Source organism: Perca flavescens, chromosome 2, assembly GCF_004354835.1.
Source record: "Perca flavescens isolate YP-PL-M2 chromosome 2, PFLA_1.0, whole genome shotgun sequence".
NCBI classification, from domain to species: Eukaryota; Metazoa; Chordata; class Actinopteri; order Perciformes; family Percidae; genus Perca; species Perca flavescens.
Genome location: NC_041332.1, coordinates 21,100,777 through 21,117,066, shown reverse-complemented (window position 1 = coordinate 21,117,066; position 16,290 = coordinate 21,100,777). Strand labels below are relative to the sequence as shown.

The following is a 16,290-nucleotide window of genomic DNA, read 5'->3' as shown; positions in this document are numbered from 1 at the left end:
ATTTTGGTGCCACTTTGACAGCAAATAACTTTACATCTGAAGCGTTTAAAGACTCTATTTGTCCATTGTTTAGTTCTAAAGAAACCTGACAATGTATAAAAGGCTCCATTTCCTTGTATCTCACGTTATGGCTCATTAGCAGACGTTTTTGTAAAAATAGACTAACGATTGTGTCATAACCATGCGACTTACTGTTGCATAATAGAGGAATTACCGTATAGTACAGGAGAAGCTGGCCGGCAGTTTCGACTTACATTAGCTGTTTAACTTGAATTACTAATGTTAACTAGTATTTTAGTTAGCAATAATTAGCCTGTGCCCATGTTATCTCCTTACATGTACCTACACTCTCCGTCTCTGCAAGATTTGGAATGATTGAGATTTCTCTTGGCACAGCTACCAGAAGACTTACAACTTTCAGACAGGTTGCTCACGTCATATCTACGTCGACAAGCTCAGTTGGAGGCTGCACAGTAACGCTCAGCTATCACCGGAAAAGTGCTATTTACTTCACTGGTCTCCGTAGAAAACAACAGCGCCACTTTGTCCACTTCTTTAACTGTCTATGATTGCTCCTCTTGTGTGGGATCAGATAAACCCAGATAAACATTGGCGTAAAGTTCCTCAATTAATTACAGTTTAAATTCTTATATATGGTGCTTTACTTATTTTTTCATGCTTTGTTCACTCTAATCCATTTCATGTGGGTAATGTATATATCTCTTCCATGGTCATTGGTATATGGATATTTACCATTACCCATAGGCCTACCTAAATATACATATAACATGCGAAACATGCCAAAGAAGACCAGAATTCATGTGTTAATAAAAGAAGGTAAGATTTATTATTTCAATTTGATCAAACATAAAAAAAATAAATTCATTATATTGCAGCTTGCAGTGAATGTGAGAGACAATTGACACAATTTATGCAGATCCTTTTTTTCCCTGTGCATCATCACATATAACTAGTTACAGTATACAGTATGTATTAGCACATACAATGTCCATTGACTGCAACCCTTCCTAAAACATAAATAAATCACAGTATAAATGTGTACAGAAATAGTTCTGAAACTAAGAACATATTGACTACCTCTTCATCTTTTATTTTAATGGTCTGCATAACACATGTAGAGCATTAAAGTCTGCCTGTCTAATAATCTGTCAATTTTAAATCAAATAAAAAAAACTTTATACATGTAGAAAACGGCTGACAAGTAAAGCTTTTTCCATCAATTACAATGTTGTCATCACATCCCAAACAGGAAACATCACGCCTTTTTGCCAATCTGCTTGTACAGAACCATCGAAACCACCATGGCAGCAATCTGTAAAGATAACAGTTCATTAATACATTATCTAAACACAGTGTAATAGTTCTGTCCAATATTTTTTGTAGATTTACAGATTTCTGAAAAGCAATATTTTAATGTATCTATTATTTAAATATAGTTTTAATGGCTAAGAGGATTTCATTGCATTTGGATGTACAATTGTACCTTCTAATGTATATGACAATAAACTAAACTTGAACTTTAAAAATCTCGATTATAGCCACTTTAAAGGTCATAAACAAGTATTGTAACAGATTATAATTATCGTTATATACAGGCATATTTATCAAGACATATATGAGAGATAAAGTAAAACAAATGACAATTTAAAGATATTTGATTCACTTTATATAAGCAACTGTGTGGTCAAAAGTACACAGCACTTCTAGACTGGTGGCTGAGAAAATGGCTGTTTGATATTGATACCTCAAAAGCAGCGATTGCTAGAACCACAATTGCAATGATGAGAGCGTTGTCCTCTATCAGCTGCAGCAGCTTGTCAAAGCAGCCATCAATCATCTGCAAGAGAAACAACAGGTTTTGGTAGAGGTAAGGAATGATTGTTGCAAATCATTAGAATGAATGTTTTTTTTTGCTAACATGCATTAGGTTAAACCAAGAGTAACTTGATCTCATACCGAATGATTTGCTTGGTGTGTATTGCATACGCCCGTGGTGATGGTTGTATTGCAACATGTGTGTGGATAAACATCTCTTCCATGGTCATTGTAAAAAGGGGAGCCATCAAAATCTGTGTAGTTTTTGAATCCGCAGCACTTAAACTAGACAAAAAAAGCACAAAGTGTTAATCCCAAATTTAACAATGTGCACTGCTGTGTAGACAAAAGTATGGATTATAAAAATGTTTAAAAAAAGTAAAAAATGTGGTTTTACATGTTTACACATTCCCATGATATATGTAAAAGAAGACAGTTTTAATCATCAGCATATGATTATTATTCTTTTCACTAGTCTGTAACAACAAAGTATTTACTGGAAATCCTCAGAGTATATTCAACAAATCAAAAAATTGTTAGTGTTAGCTGAAGTGCATGATCAGAGAGCCACTACTTTTGTCTCAAAAGTTGCATCGTGTGTATATCTCAGGACTTTTAATTCACTTTAAAGGTAAAAAAAATAAATAAATCCAGTACCTCCTCCATGGTGGCGTTCCAAAGGGAGGTGAAGCTGTCACTGCGTCCATACTCTTTTCCAATGCTTATTTTGACTTCTTTCTCCAGACTCTGAAAAAGCTGATCAGCCTGAGAAGGACAGGTTGACAATCATTGTACTTTGTATTTCAGCAAAGTTCTTCAGTGTTTTTCAAACTAAATTGGACAACCTGGCAATTATTGCTAAGTAGATCCTGTTTTGTTTGTGAGAGCCACTTACCAAACCCTGGAAGACCAGCAGCACCACAGCTCCTGCAACCTCGACTAGGAAGATAATCAGCACAATGCTAAAGAACTGGATGGGGAGAAAAAATATTTAATACTTTAAAACTCTCATTGGAAAGCATTTGATTGGTAGCAGGCAGCACTGTGTATTCATTAAATCAAGTATCACCAGCAGAGTGAGAAACAGGCCTGGACAAAGAGCATTTACAGGGTAAATATTTCGTTATTTTTTCAACCTGGACCCCATTTCCCCATGCATTTGTGTCTAATAGACTGATGTGAACAAAAATTGGTCCAGTAACAAGCTCTGCCTTTCCCCCGACTCATGTTCCACACTCCACAACGCTGTCTTCAGACAAGAAGTCACCTTGTGAGATCAATAATGTTGTCAGACACTTTTAATAACAATCTGAGCCTGTCAGTGGCAAAAACACTTTAAGTGGACAAAAATCGATGGTGCACAATTGCCCCATTAGGTTACATTGCAGCTTGGTTCGTGGCGGCCGGCCACTGCGATCTTGCTCAATACTGGACCAATTTCAAAGGTTTTTGGTCACTCTTTTAAACACAAATTCATGGGGAAATGGGTCCAGGTTGAAAAAATTTTTTTTTAAATTACCCTTTAAGCAGGTATTAAGTTAGTAAAAAGAGTGGCCGGGTTGGCTCAGTGGCTAGAGCAGGCGCACATATACTGAAAGGTTTATGCCTTGACGCAGAGGTCCAGGGTTCGAATCTGACCTGTGACAATTTCCTTTATGTCTTCCCCCTTTCTCACCTAGCTGTCCTATCAAATAAAGGCGGAAAAGCCCAAAACATTATCTTTAAATAAATAAACGTTTGTAAAAAGACAACAAACCTAAAGCTACATGCTAAAATATTTAACAGCTCCACATTCTGAAAGAAAAGGCATTCTTCTTGACTTTTCTGGTGAAATAACCATCAAACATTTCAACATTTACTGTACAGTAACCAGAATTCTCATTTGCAAATATACAAGTGGTTCTCTCTACTCTCTAACTTATAACTAAAAAGAATATTTTTATTTAAAGAGAAGCATGTTTATGTCACTTTGAACTTGTCTCGCTTTGCCAGACCATCCACACGCTGTGGAGCGGAGGAGGGTCTGGCTCACACAGCATTCCGGGATGGGAGAAAATCGTGCTCTGGTTTATTGTCATTTCTTTAAACCAATCACAATCGTCATGGGTGGTGCTAAGCTCCCACAGAGCCGCTGTAAAATAGTCATGTGAGAGAAAACTGAGACTGGACAGATAGTCTAGCTAGCTGTCTCAATTTACCCTGCAGAGATCTGAGGAGAAGTCAACCATAGTCCTCATAAATCCACCGGAGTTTAAAATTCCAACACAAAGAAAGCGGAAGGAAACGGACATCAGCGAAAATACATACATCCAGCAGAATTTCCTGTGGCACCGGAGCAATCCCGGAAGTGGAACGTCAAAAATATAGACTACTTTGAACAGACGTCACAGTACCACAAGTAGTAGTTCAATAAATCTTAAATCAGATTATTCCATTAATTGTGGTCCATTATGTTTTAAGTAAATGACACGAAGGTGCGCTTTTTTAATGAATTTCTTCAGTCCTATCCGGTCCAGTTGATCTATCAAACATTGCTCACCGTCAGCAGCATACACCGGCTCTCCCTGACAGCTCCGCAGCAGCCCAGGAAGCCAATGACCAGCAGCACGGCCCCCACTGCCATGAGCAGGTAGCTGACGTTGACCAGCTGGGATAACCCAGATGGAGCATCCTCCAAAGTATCAAGTATACCCAGCAGAGATCCACTATCCACCTTCACCCACACTCCCACACCCAGGATGACTGCACCTGCCAACTGCATGATGGGTGAGGAAAGAAGGGAGAGAAAGAATAAAGCAGAGAGAGAGAGAATGCAAGGCCTTGGCATTAAAGCATGGAGAAATAATGGTAAAATATTCCAAAAGATACAGTAGAGACAGGAGTAACATGCTGAAAGTAGTTACACATTTATAATCAGGCAATATAAATATCTAAGAAACCTGAAAAGTCGAGTTGTACCATACAAAATACTTGTTCTGTGATGAAAGGTTGAACTGCAAATATGAGAGGTCATTAGCAGGTCATCAGGATTTCAGCTTGAGAATTATTAGAATATATATATATATTTTTAAATAGTTTAATATTCTTTTTGGAAATGCACTTATTCGCTTTTGTGCCAAGCATTAGATAAGAAGATTGACTCCACCCGGATGTTTGTAATGCAAATATGAAGCTACAGCCAGCTGCCAGTTAACTTGGAGTTAGACTGGAAGCAGCGTTAAACCATTAGCCTGGCTCTGTTCAACGATAACAAAGTCCACCTACCAGCATCTGTGTTTCCAGTCTTTATGCTATGCTAAGCTAACTGTCTTCTGTCTGTAGCTTTATCTTAAGCTCATAGACATGAAAGTTGTAGCCTATCGATTTGTGTATTTCCCAAAATGTCAAACATCCTTTCACCTATCACTGAAATAGAAAGTAGGCACAGCTAATGTATGTTTTCCAGGTTTTGCTGTAAAGGATACTTTTATACAAAGCCAAAGGGAATATCTTGCAGCCCTATGATGATACATTATAATTACTATAATGTGTGCTCTCTAGTCTGTTTTCTTGTGGGACCAGGCCAACATGAGAGCTGGACAGCAGAAGCAGAAAAGAAGTACTTACAAAGATGCCGCCATTGAAGACAAACATCATAATTTTGAGAAAGCCAGAGCAACACATCTTGGCGTTTTCTTTTCTTTCACACTGTTAAAAAAGAGAAGAAAAAAGCTTGTTAATTGAATTGATAACTAAATTACAGTATAATTGGTCCCACTTCCTCATTTATCTGTTAGGGGATTTTGTTGTGCACAACTTTGCATTTTACCTCTCATAGGAAAATCAATGGTTTGGGGATGGCTTACAGTACAACACAGCGAGCACCAACATGGGTCAAGTAGCATTTGCTTTGGTTATTCATTAACCACAGTAACTGGCAGGAAAACAGAAGGGGTCTTAATCTTGTTTAAAAGTGGCAAGTTTGTCAATGCTGACGTCACCTGAGGTTTCGGCTGATGTGCGAGAGAGGTCGCTCACTCATATCCACACTTTATTTTTTATTTTGCCTTGCCTGCAAGTTATTTAAAGTATTTCCAAGCACACATTTAAGTTGCATGATACATTTGTTGGATTCCTCTTGACACATTAAGTCTCCATCTGGTACAGAGGTAGAAATTCACTTCACCTCCAGTTTTGCACTTTTGTACTCTTCATTGTAAAAATTTATAAGCAGTTCTCTCTCTGTCAATTTTACAATCACATTACAACCCATATCTTTATGCTTGGTTTTAAGGGGTATCTACCCCTTCCCCTTAGCCCTACCCCTCGATCAAAACGAGAATTGGGATAGCCCTTACGCTCACGGAGACGGAGAAATGAGATTCAGCCTTAAACTGTCTTTTCCACACTTGAGTTCATAACTTAAAACGGTGTATGAAACACATATTTAAAAGGTGACATGTAAGTAGGTCTCAAATATGTTGTCATTATATGGTTCCAAGTAATTAGAACATAAGTCAAGGTATCTTATCAGCTTGATGAGCCCAGATGAGCCATATAACATACCCTTGTCTCCAACTTTGCACTTTTATCTTCCTTATTACAGCTTTTACTATAATATTCCAGTAGGCAATAAAATGCTGTCATAACATTAGGAAAATCACAAGTTGTTTATTTGAATACATTTAATGGAAACCTGGAGCCAGCAAAACAGGACAAATACCAGTTTTGAACAGAACTTTAAAAGTCAGAGAACATTTTATGTTTTCTCCATAAGCTCTGTTACAATAAATAGCTTATAGAGCTAGTTTCCTCTGCTGTGTAAAGAGTTTATATATATATATATATATATATATATATATATATATACACTATTAAAAACAACTGAGTTGGACGATACTTGGCTTATTCAGGCTGTTGGTAATTATAATATAGTGTTATTATTACAAGTGAACCCATTCATTAACCAAAATAATAACAATACTCAGACATTACTTAGCAACGGACATCGCATAACCAACTACCACGCTTTGGAAGGTAAACCTCTGATTACAAGGGAAATATGAAAACATTAATTATCAAATAGAAAGTATGTGTCATTCAATCATCCCTTTGTTTGATTACTTAGATGAAAAGTTCTCTCTGACAAAAACATACTGGATCACGTCATATGTTAAATCGTTGTTTTAGGTGGGTTTACAGGTATATTAAAAATTAAAAGGTTTTTAGTAATTGATCATATAGTTGGATAAATGAATAAAGTATGAAAGAGCATGAAGCCTGTACCTGTGCAGTTCTGTCAGTCTGTCCGCTGAGGTCTGATCACTCAGCAATGTCTGCTCAACAAAGCTTTCACATTCCCCTTTATCTTCTCACAGGTCTCTCTCTCTCTCTCTGTCTCTTGCACACGCACACGCGCACACACACGCACACGCGCACACACACACACACACACACACACACACACACACACACACACACACAGAGTTCATGCCCTACACGTCACTGACTTTGCTTTTGGGATAAACAACATTTCCTGGTGACCAAAGTCCCTTCAAAAACAGAACGGAAACTTTTATGACCAGGAACTTATAAATTTACAATATTGATGTTCATGAATGATTACTTAAATTTAACACAAAGCTCAAAACACAGAACCCTTTCAAAAAGAGGCATTAAATAATTGAATGTTGGGAATAAAGTCAAACTTGACAAATGTTTCATATTCTTTGGGGATAAAATGTCAATAATTGATTCCATTTTAAAAGGGACTAATTTCTAACATCAACACTGTGTAGAAATTGTAGAGAACTATTAAACTTTTCCTATTATTTAGAAGTGTTTTTTAATACAGAAAGATTATTTAATTGCTTCAAATGAAAACCAACAGACATAATGTATAGATCCACATCTTTTACTACCCACTTTTAGAGAGACACAATAACCCTGGCAAAGGAAATATTGAACTAGCATTAACTATTAAAAAGGTACAAAAAGAAAAATATAAATTAAAAGCACATGACAAAATCCCTCCAAAAGAGTAATAACAAGTCTGGACTGCACACATAGACCTGGAATGACACAGCACATTTCAGGTACGTTTGACTTTAACCTTAGGCATGTTTGACTTTGTACTGAACAGTTAGGAGCCTTCTTCCTCTGCAGGATTACAAGTTCACAGGATACAGTGTGCGGTAATGAGCCCCAGTGATGCATTTTCATACAGCTCCCACAAGGGGGTAGCATGACATCAGTAAATCACAGTGATCCCCACACCATGCTGATTTGGCTCATGCCTTTCACTCACATTCTCACCTGCAACAGGTGCTGTTCACCCATTAAACAAGAAATAACAAAAGGCACAGCTGCTCACTGCAGCTCTTTGGCATCTCAGTGTTAACAGTCACATTCGAATTACGATGAAGCTGGAGTCGCAACCAAGTTGTGAAAAGATCACATCAAAGAAAAAGGGAGCCAAGAAACCATGATAGTATTGCAGTAACATGAATAAGTACATTCACAATGATCTATGTTTCCATCAGCATGCGCAGCCACCCGTGCTGCTGCGGGGCGTCTCCTTCAGGCCGGCCTCCTTGTGATTGGCAAACGGACCGGCATCGCCGTTGACACTCTCGTTCATCTTCTCGCAGATGACGTCCACCAGCTTCTCAAAAACCTGCTTCACGTTGATGTTGTCTTTGGCACTGGTCTCAAAGAACTCGAAGCCTGGAGAGAGAAAAGAAGTATGAGTAAGTCAGTATGTTTGATGATTGTCTTGTGTGTTCTTGCTAAGCATGTGATAAAAGTGTGTGTATGTGTGTGTGTGTGTGTGTGTGTGTGTGTGTGTGTGTGTGTGTGTGTGTGTGTGTGCAGCCAACCGAGCTCTGTAGCCAGTCTTTGGGCATCTTCAGTGGGGACCTGCCTGTCCTCTTCCAAGTCCAGCTTATTGCCTAACAGCACTACTTGAGCGTTGCCCCACGAGTACGTCTTGATCTGGGTCGCCCTGGGAAAACAACACATTTTCACAAAAACTGTATTTCCTGCAGCCAGTGGAGAAACGTAACAAAGCCCATTCACTCAAATGCTGTGCTTAAGTACAGTTTTTGAAGTACACTGATGAAGATGTACTTTGCATGAGTGTTTCAATTATGCGCTACTTTTTAACACTACATCGCTGGAGTCTAGTGTGCATGAGCCGATCCGCACCATTAATCGACCACCCGAACCGTCCCACAAACCACCAAATGTATGCATTATAATTGTCAGTATAGAGAAGGACGGAGACGGACTGAGCGCTGCTGTGCCCGTGTGTGTTTGAGAAAGGGAAAGAGAAGGTGGACTGTACACACAATGCTCGGAACTCTGCTTTTTGACACCTGTAGGTCATCTTGTGCATCACTACGGCGTATAGTCCCGCCACGCCAGCTGTCTCTTTCACACGGACGTCGGTTTGGTTCTGTGACTACCTCCGTTGCCAGCTTAAAGGTGCAACAACTTAGTCCTGCCTTGAACAGGCTGTGTGAAAGGGGCTTGAGTTGCACCATCTTGCTTCTAAACCACAAAGTTTTACACTGTCTCTGATAACACTTTTGCTCTCAAGAAATTTTAATTGCAGGTTTTTTAAATAAAGTAAATTTCTACGGTTACTTAAATATGTAAATAATATGAGTACTTCTTCCGCTTCTGTTTAAAGATGAAACATTTTCTGTACATGTAAGTAAGGACTTAAAGCTGAGTTACAGAAAAAGCTTCTTTTTTTTTTTTCTTCCATTTGCAGTTATTCATTTTGAGTATTGCTAGTTATTTTACAGGGTTTTCTTCATACTTAAACTACTGTAAATATTTTACAACGACTGGAGGTAAATCGTTAGATTTACAAATGCTTCACCTGTTGGATAACACACACATATTGATATAAACAGTGGTTTAATGGTATAGGACGTAACAGCTGCATGTCTACCCACCAGTCCTGTACAGCATAGAACGTCTCCTGGCTTGTGATATCATACATTAGCAGGAATCCCATGGCTCCTCTGTAGTAAGCTGTGGTGATGGTCCGGTAGCGCTCCTGCCCTGCTGTGTCCTGTAAACACACGACACACCTGAGAAATCCTGGGTATTTTCTTTTGTGACCAATGACTTATATTGTTTAAACCAGGGGTCTTCAACGTTTTTTAAACCAAGGACCCCTTAGCTGAAAGAGAGATGGATCAGGGACCCCCTACTACTAATATTGTATAAAATGAAGTTGCATATTACACTGGGTGTAGGGCGGCCTAAAGCCTTTATACATACCTTTTTAGTGCATAAAATACTAAGCTATTAAAATAATAATTGTTGGCATGATTTTATAAATCATCTTTTAATGTTTCACATACATGTAGCACGGTGAATCTGGATTGACTGTGTCTGTGTATGGCTACCTTAGTGACTACCTTCCCTATAGGCCAGTAAGCCTATGATCAGTGGGGATTTATATTTGCTAATAATATGTTGGATTCATGTTGAGACATTTTAGTTTTTGAAAAAAAATATCAAAAATTAACAATTATTTGGAGGCCCCTGTGCAGTGACTCTGAGGACCCTCTAGGGGTCCAAGGACCACCCGTTGAAGATCTCTGGTTTAAACCACATCACACAATCTCAAAGGAACAGGGAAAGGACAGGGTTAACTTGGGGAATCATTAACTCTCTTTCTCTTGGTACAGAAGCTAATCCCGTCAGTCATGTGTTGATGTTGCCACACCCTGTAAACACACCGGGATATGCTCTCTGCTTCTTGGCTATGCCTTAAGGGACAGAAATAAGCTCTGCAGATTTTATTTTTCTTCTTTATGCTGATGATGGGAAAACTGTTAAAGCATTACATAATAACTCCGATGTGGATACATTACTGTAAAACTGCACCAAGAAATAAGAGTCTAACTGATTAATCTAATAGGTTTAAATGTTCTCCCCTGATCAAACGTAAAGCCAGCAGCTGTCATGTACAATATTAATGTCACACTCTATAGATGGAGATTTAGGGTTTGTCAGTGACCTACAGTATATGTTGAAGGACCACACTGTATAGTGTATGTGTAGGAGTCACAGCATGAGATGTTGCCACCGTCTCAAACCCCTTTATGCCCAACTTTGGCACAGGGTTTTACAAAAATGAGTTTGTTTTAATGGCCCCATGAAACCTATTCAAGTTGCTCAGCAGCCAATAACATTTTACTTTGCACCTTCCTCGTGTTAAAGTATGCAACTGTATCATTGTTAAGCAGAGCAGAGAAGGCCTGCTATGCTGAATACATTAAGTAAAAAAAAAAAAAAGATTTATTACTATCATCTAACAGGAGCACTGTGGGTGAGCCCTAACCTTCCACTAACATTCAGTAATAGATCTGTCCTGGGTGTCAGTCTGCACAGTAAGCACATTCAGCTCCAGCAGCTCAAACCCATGCATCTTTCATGAACCCTGCTGTCTGGGGACGATGTTAAACATCAACTGCCATTAACTGCGGAGTGTGAGAAATTAGTTAACGCCACATCCATGACAGGCTGTGGCGTGTAAGAGGGCAAACTAGGAAATGGAGTGAGGACAAACAGTCTATTCTGTGCAACAACGCCTTCAAAAGCACTATTCTCTCTGCTTTTGGTTGAAGCTGCATTTGACAATCTCTCAACCTCAGATAAATGCAGTTAAATACCCCAAGTAAATTATAGCTCCGACATTAAAGAGACTGCAGCGTTTTATACTCAATTTTGCTGATATAGTGACTGTCAATGCTGTTTGCTCTGTACAGTATAATTTTGGTATCTGCGTGAGGAGTGAAAACGCTTCCTGAGCATTCTCCTGGAAATTATTAGGAAATCTTCAGACCTTAATGAGTGCCACAGCTCTTTCTAAACTGACACATCTGCTGTAGGGTAACTAGACTTTTAATGTTTGTCAAACTTAATTAGGCAAATGTTTGTTCTTGTCAGTCGTTTATGTCAAGAGGTGGCACAGAGACGTATGGTTCTTTTCTTTATCCTCGATGAACGGAATGATAATACGACCTTTAGCGTGTTGGGTTTTTGGAGTTTACCCGTCTCATTTCCACAATGCTTGGCCGCTATCGAGAAAATAATGATTATATGTTTTAGAGTGTGATCAATATATGGCTTTGCTGATATAGTGGGTCAAATTTGGCAATTTGAACAATGCACGATTTTGTTCCTTCCTGAACACATTTACATGAAAAAGTCTGTAAAATCTGTGATGAGATTAGACTTTTCTTTTGTACATTTTCATTAATTTATTTATTAAATAATATTTATTGTAAATCAATTTGGTTAAAGACCATTATACACATATATATATATATATATATATATGAAAAAAAACAATTTTTTTTTAAGTTTTAATGTGTCATTGTATCTATGTTGTTTTCGATTCTGCAAACATTATAATTCTAGAAAATGTCTGAAGGTACATGAATATAGTCAAATACAGTAGAGACTTGCAAATACTAACATCTTGGATGCATTATTTTTGTCATCTACTTTAAGTGACCCACATCCCTGCTAAAAGCGTCTGCTGCGGCTTTATGGCACTGGTTCAATAGAACTAGCCCCAGGCTAACTGCTAAAGGTGCGGAAACGTAAATTAGCTTTAAGAGTATATAAACTGAGGACCAAACAAGGTGACTAATATTTCCAGGCAGTCTGCCATATGTGATGTCAGTTAATAAACAAAGCAACCGCCCTAGGTAGCACCACATATTAAATATCCCAATCAGAGTGGTAAAAAAAAACTACATACATTAGGTTTTTACACTCAGCACTCTAAACGTTTTATGTGCCAGATTAATTAGAGTTAAATCTAGTCGAACTGTAACACAGTCTGCCAGCATTTACTTATCTGCTGCTGCACTGAGAAAATATCTTTCAGTTTGTACTGGCCTTATCTGCCAGACTTCCACTCTTTCTTCCTGCTGCAGAGGAGAAACCAGACTCTGCGCATGTGGTGGTAAACAGTTTGAAAGTAGGAAGGTGAAGGAATGAAATTAGCTTTGCTTTATGATTCTTTTTCATGCCAGGATAATTTGCCAAGCAACAGAGTACAAATCCCTTAAAATTGAAAAACTAAAAAACTAAATCCTATTATTATTACATGTACTGATTTAAAAAAAATTGCTTTTAAACTACAATAAACTAAAAGAGTAACATAGCTTTGTCTGTCACATATCACTTTTGAGCTATTCAAGAGTAGAAACAAACATTTAAAGTGTGTGTGTGTTGTGGGGTTGCTTTTATAATACCTTCATCAAAACCTTTACATCTAACACTATTCTAACTTTGGACTCGTGGGATGTTATACTGTAGCTCACTTTACTAAGTTTCAGACAATAATAATGCCATTTGACAATTTTACAGACATCTTTTGTGTCTATATCTTTCTGTCTTTCTGCTGCAAGACTGTTGTTCTCCATTTTTATTAGTTTTCTTTTCCCCCACTCTTAGTTGGCCCATGGAAAGAAAACATCTGTACAAAGTATGCACCTGAAAAGCTCTACACCTATTTTTTCACCTTTATAAAGGGCACACTAAATACAGTCAAACTATGAATTAAATGCATTTTAAAAAAAATACATCATGAGACACTTGTGGTATAGTAGATCAGCATATTTCATGAGGTTGATGTACTTTCATGATTCTTGCACTTTTTGGCTTGTACCCACATGGTTGAGTGCACTTATTGTAAGTCGCTTTGGATAAAAGGCCAGCGAAATAACTGTAAGGTTATATGTCACTGATTTACATTTCCCACCAGCATGTAGACATTAATATTCCTTTATTGGCATATTTCAATGTGAATTTTTCCAACGTACCCAGATCTGAAGTTTGACCCTCTTGTCGTTCCTGTAGATGGTCTTGACTTTGAAGTCGATGCCCACTGTGCTGACAAAGGCTGAAGTGAAGGAGTCATCTGCAAAGCGGAACAGGAAGGAGGTCTTTCCCACGCTGCTGTTGCCGATGATCAGCAGCTTAAACATGTAGTCAAAGTTTTGGTCAGCTGCGTCTCTCTGTTCCTGGCCCGCCCCTGCATCTCTGGCTAGTGCCATCTATCAAATGAAGTAGGACAAGAGGAAAAGAATGGGCTTTCAGATTCCCTCATACATAACCTCAAACTCATTCATAAAAAAAGTATCCACCACAATTGTGAAGTGTTACTAATGGAACCTGTAACTAAGAACACTATGTGATTAATCATTTCATTAATTTAGCAGCAAAAATGATTTCTTCTCCAATGTCAAGATTGGATGCTTTTCTCAGTTTTATATAATTGTAAGTTGAATATCATTTTTTTTAATCTTTTCTTTTTTTTCTTTTTGACACTGTTGATCAATACATTAAAGAAGTCACTTTGAGCTCTGGGAAAAATGTTTCCTGACATTTTATAAGCTTAATCCATTAAACAACAAAATAATCAACAGATTACCTGATATTATGAAAACAATGGTTAGTCGCAGGCAGCCCTGCAAGCAACAATTCACCAGAAAACACACGTATGACAGCAGAAGACTATAGGTACATTTGTGCTGTAAAATAATGAAAAAAAATTAGGATGAATTAGTCAACTATTTTGTTTTTTCTCTTGATTATCTTTTTTATTATGTATTCTAATAATATTACTATATATGTGATGACAACTTAAAAATTGAAGAAGAAATAGGACTAGTACTAGCTCTTGCAAAGTCCATGGTTACCTCAGTGTATCCCAGAACTATTTGCAACATGCAACATGTATGTCAACTATGTGCTCAGCTGACATATATATATATATATATATATATATATATATATATATATATATATATATATATATATATATATATACATATATATATATATATATATATATATATATATATATATATATATATATATCTCTTGAGTCTTGTCTTGTCTGTTTGACATGAGTAATGAGTATGATTTGGCTCCATCGCCAGCCTCCCTGGCTGATACTGGCTTATTTAAAGATTGCGGGGAGACAGCGATGTGGTAAGACAGTACTCCTGTGTTCGAATGTCAGAGTGAGGAATCTTAGCAATTTGAGAATTCACACTCACATGCCTGACATGCATCCAGACTAATAGCTAGGCAGATGTTACTAAATGGAAATGTTGTTTTAAAAATGGTCTATCTTCCCCCCTCATCCCTCTGAGCTCTCATCCCTGTGTTATGAATCACAACCAGGGCGAGCTCCTTCCACTGTTTCTCCCTGTATCAGTCGCCCACTGCTTGCTCCCTGTCCATTTGTCACATGGACTCACGTTGCAAAACGTATGGGATCAGTGGATGCTGAGCAGTGGGCGAGGGGGCAATGGATTCTCCTCCCCTTCCTGTATATTTCATCCATCATCCACCGACCCACTGACGCTGCCATTTAAACACACACACAAACCCTCACACACCCATGTATCTTCCTTGACTCACTCTCATTTTCATCCATCCAACTATGCATCCCTCCTGACATCATCCATCATTATTTCACCCTATCCCAACTCCACACTCTCTCCTTCCTCCATCTTTCTGTATCATAAGGAGGCTGACCCATCCATTCATCCACACATCATCTACCCCTAAGGAGAAGGAGGGGTGGGGCCCCTCCTCTTTCCCAAAGGCTGAGCTGAGTCCTGTACTCCTCCCTGCTGACTGCGATCTCTCAGGAGACCAGCTCAGCATTACCACTTCCAAGACCATAAAGAGGGACTGGCCGGCGTGCTGCTGTACACACTCAGCAAAACACTAATATCCGCGCATGCGCCCACATATCAATGTGAATAACGTAGAAACGGTTATGGTGTGAGGTTTAACGCTGGATGTAGATGAAAACCGGGCATCTCGTATAAAAGCAACCGCGTCATAATAATAATAGCAGATGATAACAGCAGATGTTGACATAAAGTTGTTAGGTCAAACGTAGTTAATGGAAACGGTAAATGGAAATGGGGTGTGCACTTTGAAAGACCAGGCTACGTTACTGTTTGTATAAGGGGGCACATGGGGTCACGACACTTGTTGACACCTAAAATGTATCTAGTTATTGCTACACAAACCAGCCTGCATGTACTACAAACACAAAGATAAAAGTTTTCTGACATGCGTTAGGTTGACACTGTAGACTAGTTAGCCTAATTTGCCTAAACTGCCACACCATACGGTAGCTCAACTACAACCTGGTGACATTAAAAACGTTTTTGACAACGGTGTTGAAAGTTTACTTACCTTGGATGTTGTTTATGAGTCTGTCTCCTCCGTCCTCCCCGCGGTCATCCACCTCTACCTGAAAGCCGATGGGTGTGCGCTGCAATCGGGCGCTCCACTTCAAGCGTTCCGCTACCGGATCTCCAGGCTGTGCATGTGGGACACCCACTGTGTAACCAAAGTCAAGTCAGCAAGGAGATATAAATCGAACTCCCGGTATGGATTTTCAAAATA

The 16,290-nt window shown here is 38.5% G+C and overlaps 2 protein-coding genes across 3 annotated transcripts; both read right to left on the bottom strand.

The window, feature by feature from the left end:
* Nucleotides 1–824: 824 nt before the first annotated feature.
* tspan34a (tetraspanin 34a) lies at nt 825–7,170 on the bottom strand. Its single transcript, XM_028605598.1, has 8 exons — nt 7,102–7,170; nt 5,443–5,523; nt 4,376–4,591; nt 2,732–2,806; nt 2,494–2,601; nt 1,978–2,121; nt 1,766–1,858; nt 825–1,333 (listed from the first exon to the last, which is right to left on the bottom strand). The coding sequence occupies exons 2-8, from the start codon at nt 5,497–5,499 to the stop codon at nt 1,277–1,279; spliced, it is 750 nt and encodes a 249-aa protein (XP_028461399.1). The 5' UTR covers nt 5,500–5,523; nt 7,102–7,170; the 3' UTR covers nt 825–1,276.
* Nucleotides 7,171–7,713: 543 nt separating this feature from the next.
* Nucleotides 7,714–16,235, bottom strand: rab3da (RAB3D, member RAS oncogene family, a). Of its 2 annotated transcripts, none has more exons than XM_028597918.1 (5): nt 16,078–16,235; nt 13,677–13,910; nt 9,780–9,898; nt 8,694–8,818; nt 7,714–8,541 (listed from the first exon to the last, which is right to left on the bottom strand). In XM_028597918.1, the coding sequence occupies exons 2-5, from the start codon at nt 13,908–13,910 to the stop codon at nt 8,354–8,356; spliced, it is 666 nt and encodes a 221-aa protein (XP_028453719.1). In that variant the 5' UTR covers nt 16,078–16,235; the 3' UTR covers nt 7,714–8,353. The 2 variants fall into 2 exon arrangements, with proteins under 2 accessions (XP_028453719.1, XP_028453728.1); XM_028597927.1 differs by lacking the exon at nt 16,078–16,235 and adding an exon at nt 14,288–14,376.
* Between the last annotated feature and the right edge of the window lie 55 nt (nt 16,236–16,290).